Source organism: Limulus polyphemus, unplaced genomic scaffold (assembly GCF_000517525.1).
Source record: "Limulus polyphemus unplaced genomic scaffold, Limulus_polyphemus-2.1.2 Scaffold11009, whole genome shotgun sequence".
NCBI lineage: Eukaryota > Metazoa > Arthropoda > Merostomata > Xiphosura > Limulidae > Limulus > Limulus polyphemus.
This window is the reverse complement of record NW_013676619.1, coordinates 1-8,092: the sequence shown is the minus strand read 5'-3', so window position 1 is coordinate 8,092 and position 8,092 is coordinate 1. Positions and strand designations below refer to the sequence as shown.

Below are 8,092 nucleotides of genomic sequence, written 5' to 3'. Positions count from 1 at the left end.
ATAAAAGATACACAGCATCATAACTACCACTCTCACCATCTGTTTGATAAAAACTTATAACCTTATTTAATCTAATTCAGGAATAGTGGATTATAATAAACAGTACACAGCATCATAACTACCACTCTCATCATCTGTTTGATAAGAACTTATAACCTAATTTAATCTAATTCAGGAATAGTGGATTACAATAAAAGATACACAGCATCATAACCACCACTCTCATCATCTGTTTGATAAGAACTTATAACCTAATCTAATAGATTAGATTAATTTCTAATTTATTATCAAGCCAATAATAGTGATGCTTATGATGCTGTGTACTGTTTATTATAATCCATTGTTCCTGAATTAGATTAGATTAATTTCTAATTTATTATCAAGCCAATAATAGTGATGCTTATGATGCTGTGTACTGTTTATTATAATCCATTGTTCCTGAATTAGATTAGATTAATTTCTAATTTATTATCAAGCCAATAATAGTGATGCTTATGATGCTGTGTACTGTTTATTATAATCCATTGTTCCTGAATTAGATTAGATTAATTTCTAATTTATTATCAAGCCAATAATAGTGATGCTTATGATGCTGTGTACTGTTTATTATAATCCATTGTTCCTGAATTATGATTCAGGAACAATGGATTATAATAAAGGGTATACAGCATCGTAACCATCATTAATTAGTTTGATTTAACTTTATAACCTAACCTAGTCAGTGTGATTAGATATTTTGTTTAAAACACTAAAGAAGTAAAATTCTTTTACAGTTTGTAGAGAATAATTCTAATAAGTGGATGAATGCAAAATGAATAAAACAGAATCAATGTATAAAGATAGCACCAATTTCAATATAAATAGAAAACTTCGTAAAATATTTAAACACCAGGTGGCCAGGTTGTTTTTTTTCTCTATCACCACATTACTAGATGGCTGTTTATCTGTATGGTCCTATAAAGTAATGCTCACTGGAAGTACAGTTAGCAAGACAAACATTTATCACGTAAATTAACTATTAATCATATACCAAATGAATATTCTTATCACTAATTAGAATAAAAAGAAAACTATTTCTGCAAGTACAAAGCATCCCTATTTAATTAGGACAAAATCATTTGATATATCTCCCATGATCTTGTAAAATCAATAATAATATATTTGATGAAGTGAATCTTACAGTTTTAAAGAAGATATATTTTTAAGATACTGGATAAAGTATATCATGACATTTTAAATTAAAAGATATATATTTGATAAAATGATGATTATGAAAGATTTAAAGGCAAGAATACAGTAAGGTTATTGACAAATTTTAAAATGTATTGCATTGTTCATATCAAGACTCAATACAACTGTAAATGTATTCCATTATTTAGTTCAAAATTCGACTTAATTTTAAGTATTACCATATTGTAAAGTACCAACACAGGAAAATCATTTCAATAAAATGAAGAACTGCGCTAACTACATCTTTTTTGGTGTTTGCTAACACTAGCATATATAAATATAAAAATATTAAAGTCTTAACACAAAATGATTTTAATTTCAAAACTCAAATGATTTGGCCGAACAAAAGTGGCTTCAAAATTATACCCATTTGGAAATTTGAAATAATTCTTTGTACATTATCTGATCTATGAGAAAACCTCAAAATATAGTCTGAAACACCGAAATTACTTAAGTTTTATCTTCTTTAATAACAAACCTGTTCAATAGATGGCTCTGTCTGTCTGTCTGTCTCTCTCTCTCTCTCTCTCTATATATATATATATATATATAATTACTAATGTGTAAAAAACAAATTGCACCAAACCTTCTTAACTTCGATAAGGTTTAACATTAATCTGTTTTAGATACTATGTTGTTACTTAATATCCGTTGGTTTGATTTTGTAAGAAATTAATACATTTAATTTTATATAGGAAAATTGTATAATTAGCTGGATTCCAATGTGTTATATCATGAAAATGTAGGTAAACTATGTGGTCTTCTTGATGATAATGACAGTTATTTTAAACTACCAACTAGATTACTAAGCGATGAAATATCCAATGGATAATAACACCAGAGGGCATGCTTATGGATAATGTTGATTTCATTCAATTAACTTTAGAACTCTGTGACTCAAACTAAAATCAGGTCGTGGTTACATTTGGGAGAAAAAATATATATATTATGCTAATAAAATACTCAACACAGTTCATAAAATAATAAAACTTTAAGGGATTAACCCACCAGATTCTTTTTGAAAGAGTTTAATTTAGTTTCTTGACTATAACCAAACATTACAAATTGGTATCGTATTATTCAGATACTTTAATTCTAGTACCCCAGATTTCTTTCTCGGCCAACAAATATTTAAGGATAAGACTCCATTAGCTCAGTGGTAGTTATTTATAGGCTTCTGTTAATGTGAAAGCTTTGAGCGACCTAAATACATTGAAAAAATTATCAAGTTCACGAAAACCTTTCAAAAGTACCTTGGAGATAGTCAAAATAAACAACAGATGGTTGAAACAAGTAAAATAATCGAAACTGAACAAGATATTAACACTCCTTTCCTTCACAGAAAAATATTGCAAACACATATAAGTTATTGTACATTTTTGTTATTTACAAATGCCAATTTTTTAAACTTTTACATCATTAATATATATATATATATATATATATATAAATAAACTGGTCATAAATTGTTTTTCATGTTTGTAACAGCTTCTGAAAGAAGCTCAGTGGGGTCCTTATGGCTATAGCAACCTCTCTGGAACTTTCCAGCCCCCTTTGCACTGGCCCTCCCACTTGGCTTGTCTGCTGTGGTGAGACTGGTGAAGATAAAACAGAAGTTAAAATCAAGATAATTACTAGCTGTATTAACATCCCACAATAATCTAAAAAGACAAATATGTTAGCAGTTAAACATTGAATGTAAAATGGTCTCATAAATATACCAAAAGGTTAATAATCGCGCTAAACTTCCATAAGTACACGTTTATTCACTAGAGGGCAGCACAAGTAGTTATTCATTATTATTAATAGAAGTTGCAGTGTCTTTGTACTGAATATCTTTATGTTATTGGTTGACGCGGTGTAAAATAGAATTAAAATACATTCTAAGATATACTTTTCTTCGGGTAAGTTTCGAACACGGCAAAAAAAATAAAATAAACGTTTTTCACTCACATACGCCACACCCACAACTGAATTTGTTTTATGGTTCAGGAATATAGAGTGGGAAATGTTAGAGTCAAATCATGAGAATTGTTTGTTTGTAATTAAGCACAAAGCTACACTATGGGCTATCTGTGCTCTGCCCACCACGGGTATCGAAACCCGGATTCTAGCGTTGTGAGTCCGCAGACATACCGCTGTGCCACTGGGGGGGCCAAATCATGAGAAAGAAAGGTTTTTGAAAACTGTTCAAGATGGCTTTCTTTACCAGTTGGTCAAGGAACCTACTAGAAACAATGCTATTTTAGACATATTGTTAATTTATAATATAGAAATGATCGAGAGGGTGAATATTATGGAATATCTGGGTGCAAGTGATCATTGCTCTAATAGGTTCGATGTTTTGTTGCATATGGAGATTTGAAGAAATTATATGTTGTGAATTGTGCAGCTAAGTTACTTGGAGACACTGACCAGATGTGGCACATTTTTAAATATTCAAGGTAAACATATTCCTTATAGAAAGAAAAGGGTGGCTGCAAGTAAAAAACCAGATTGGCTCACAAAGAGTTAAAGTAAAGCACGTGTTGGTGGTAGCTGAATGATACAAGGTATATAAAGATAAGTTTTAGAGTATCTACAAGATCACCAGGTTGATACCAACACGTGTTGGTGGTAGCTGAATGATACAAGGTATATAAAGAGAAGGTTTAGAGTATCTGGAAGATCACCAGGTTGATACCAATACGTGTTGGTGGTAGCTGAATGATACAAGGTATATAAAGATAAGTTTTAGAGTATCTACAAGATCACCAGGTTGATACCAACACGTGTTGGTGGTAGCTGAATGATACAAGGTATATAAAGAGAAGGTCTTAGAGTATCTGGAAGACCACCAGGTTGATATCAACACGTGTTGGTGGTAGCTGAATGATACAAGGTATATAAAGAGAAGGTTTAGAGTATCTAGAAGATCACCAGGTTGATATCAACACGTGTTGGTGGTAGCTGAATGATACAAGGTATATAAAGATAAGTTTTATAGTATCTACAAGATCATCAGGTTGATACCAACACGTGTTGGTGGTAGCTGAATGATACAAGGTATATAAAGAGAAGGTTTAGAGTATCCAGAAGATCACCAGTTTGATATCAACACGTGCTGGTGGTAGCTGAATAATACAAGGTATATAAAGATAAGTTTTAGAGTATCTAGAAGATCACCAGGTTGATACCATCACGTGTTGGTGGTAGCTGAATGATACAAGATATATAAAGAGAAGGCTTAGAGTATCTGGAAGACCACCAGGTTGATATCAACACGTGTTGGTGGTAGCTGAATGATACAAGGTATATAAAGAGAAGGTTTAGAGTATCTAGAAGACCACCAGGTTGATATCAACACGTGTTGGTGGTAGCTGAATGATACAAGGTATATAAAGATAAGTTTTATAGTATCTAATTCTCTTTATATACCTTGTATTATTCAGCTACCACCAGCACGTGTTGATATCAAACTGGTGATCTTCTGGATACTCTAAACCTTCTCTTTATATACCTTGTATCATTCAGCTACCACCAACACGTGTTGGTATCAACCTGATGATCTTGTTTTATATACCTTGTATCATTCAGCTACCACCAACATGTGTTGGTATCAACCTGATGATCTTGTAAATACTCTAAACCTTCTCTTTATATACCTTGTATCATTCAGCTACCACCAACACGTGTTGATATCAACCTGGTGGTCTTCTAGATACTCTAAACCGAAGGTTTAGAGTATCTGGAAGATCACCAGGTTGACACCAAACAACAAGTTTGTATCCTAAGTTTAAACAATCTTGCCAAGTCTGTATCCTAAGTTTAAAAGTAACTCACTGCTGCCATGTCTCTGCTCCAGATGCTACAGCACTGTCCGTCACAAGCAGGACACGGACGTTGCATCGCATATCCACCACATTCTGAACAGTCCAGAGACACATGGTCCTCACTCCAACTCACCCCACACCTGCAAATAAATCTTATTTAGTGGGTGATCACACTCGATCATGTTAAATACACTAAGTTAACTTGAAATTTTTGGTTTCCACTTGTGTGTTTGTAGTTAAGCACAAAGCTAAACAATGGGCTATCTGCGCTTTACCCACCACCAGTATGGAAAACCGGCTTCAAGTCACTTAAATACATCCTACATTAAAATTCAAAATGCTATGAGAACGCCCCCTTTCGTTAGATCTAGCAAATCACTTTTAATTCATTCCCATAGCTTAGTCACCAACTTTGAATTCAGTCTAATTTCCATGGTCAGTTTACTATCTCTTCTTTAAGGACTGGCATCAAATGTTTCTTTGTCTGAACGTTTACGGTACTTCAGATTTGAAGGCCTGCAAGTTTTTGCTGATAGTAAAGATATTAAAAATTACTTCGATCTTTTCCCTATAAATGTCAGTAGACGTTACTTATCAGAGTTTGCCCAATCTAACTTGTTACTCAAGAACACAATTAGCCACGTCATCGTTATACTTTGATATGAGATTCTTTGAAATGTCACGTGGATAAATTAAAAATTGGCAAACTGTAATCAGGAATTATAATGGTTTCTTAGACTTACATAGAGCAGGAGTTATAATGGGTTCTTAGACTTACATAAAGCAGGAGTTATAATGGTTTCTTAGACATATGTAAAGCAGTAGTTATAATGGTTTCTTAGACTTACGTAAAGCAGGAGTTATAATGGTTTCTTAGACTTACATAAAGCAGGAGTTATAATGGTTTCTTAGACTTACATAAAGCAGGAGTTATAATGGGTTCTTAGACTTACATAAAGCAGGAGTTATAATGGTTTCTTAGACTTACATAGAGCAGGAGTTATAATGGGTTCTTAGACTTACATAAAGCAGGAGTTATAATGGTTTCTTAGACATACGTAAAGCAGGAGTTATAATGGGTTCTTAGACTTACATAAAGCAGGAGTTATAATCGTTTCTTAGACATACGTAAAGCAGTAGTTATAATGGTTTCTTAGACTTACGTAAAACAGTAGTTATAATGGTTTCTTAGACTTACGTAAAACAGTAGTTATAATGGTTTCTTAGACTTACGTAAAGCAGGAGTTATAATGGTTTTCTTAGACTTACATAAAGCAGGAGTTATAATGGTTTCTCAGACTTACGTAAAGCAGTAGTTATAAGGGTTTCTTAGACTTACGTAAAACAGTAGTTATAATGGTTTCTTAGACTTACGTAAAGCAGGAGTTATAATGGTTTCTCAGACTTACGTAAAGCAGGAGCTATAATGGTTTCGTAATTCCTCTAGTGTCAACACGCCGTTATCTCTATATGACTGGAAGTCTTCCATACTGTGACAGTGATCTGGGTCCCAAAATCCAGCCTGATGGCTCCACTCATACAGTAGCGTCGTTTTGTGGAAGCTGATATTGTCAATATCATTGTAGTCGAAATGTGAGTAGTTAACATTAGACAACAATAAAGGATCGGACTTAGACTGGCGGATGTGAAACCCTGGTGGTAAGAAATATTCATTGTTAAATAAAATAACGAAAACACAAACTTATAATATGCGTCACTGAGACGAAAATATTGAACAAAACAGGTTTTGTTTTTGTTATTTACCTCTTGTTGCCATTACGTTTCTCTTCAATTCCTAATAAATTTCAACTAATAGGGACCAGTAGATAATCCACGATGAAGGTAAAACCATAAAGTGCACAATAAGGGCAACAAACTAGTTGTTTGATAAATGGCGCGTGTTTCAAGAATGGCTAGAATTCGTGTAGGGCCCCTTAATAATAAGGGCATTACCAAGTACATCAAGTGGTTTAGAGATGTTTACATATATTTTAAAATTGAAAGAATGTTTCCTCGCAATGAAATGGGGGTAGGGTTAGCACACATAATAACTTTAATTTGCTGGACCATAAACAAAATAATAATGGCGTACACAATCGCGCAAGCGCATTAATGAGCCCGCGCAATGAAGTGAGACCCAAACACAGGAAATAACAGACTGAACCAACCGCATGACTGGTAACATAACAGAATATAGCCTTATGCAGTAGAGCATAAAATATTAAAGAAATAAATTAACAAGCAAATTAGAAGTTTATTTCATAACAGGGAAATAATAAAACTATTAGTTTACTCTTTCTTGTCAAATATAATGCAAAACGCTCCCAAAGTAAAAGAAAAGGAATAACCTCATGTGACGTCAGGGATGTCTCTATGAAAGTGTATATACGTTGCCAAAACATGGCGGATATCTTCATCAATCGAGGCATAGCTTCAGAGAATACAGTGTAAATAAACCACTTTAGTATACGTGATTGTAATTTCCAACGATTAAACGTGCATATTCACACCATTTGAAATATGTATAGAAAATATGAGAATTGACAAAGCCTTTGCTGGTGTAGTTCCTTATTATAATACAATTATTTTCCGATAGGTAGCGGTAAAAGCGTCTTATTTGGGTTAATCTAACTAGATATTTTTTAGAACAGTTAAAACTACACGGCGTTGTTTTACATAAAGTGTTTTTCATTCTTGGAGAGATATGACTGACATTTTTACCCTATAACCCGAGTGCTGTAAAAAACCCTATAACCCGAGTGCTGTAAAACCATATAACCCGAGTGCTGTAAAAACCATATAACCCGAGTGCTGTAAAAACCCTATAACTCGAGTGCTGTAAAAATCCTATAACCCAAGTGCTGTAAAACCATATAACCCGAGTGCTGTAAAAACCATATAACCCGAGTGCTGTAAAAACCCTATAACCAGAGTGCTGTAAAAACCCTATAACCCCGAGTGCTCTAAAAATCCTATAACCGGAGTACTCTAAAAACCCTATAACCCGAGTGCTCTAAAAACCCTATAGCCCGATTGCTGTAAAAACCCTT

The 8,092-nt window shown here is 33.4% G+C and overlaps 1 protein-coding gene across 1 annotated transcript; it reads right to left on the bottom strand.

Moving 5' to 3' along the window:
• Window positions 1–2,257: 2,257 nt before the first annotated feature.
• Window positions 2,258–6,699, bottom strand: LOC111083747 (protein pinocchio-like). The gene is made up of 3 exons (XM_022380418.1): window positions 6,452–6,699; window positions 5,053–5,182; window positions 2,258–2,825 (listed from the first exon to the last, which is right to left on the bottom strand). Exons 1-3 carry the CDS (start codon window positions 6,529–6,531, stop codon window positions 2,751–2,753), a joined length of 285 nt encoding a protein of 94 aa, XP_022236126.1. The 5' UTR covers window positions 6,532–6,699; the 3' UTR covers window positions 2,258–2,750.
• Window positions 6,700–8,092: the final 1,393 nt, after the last annotated feature.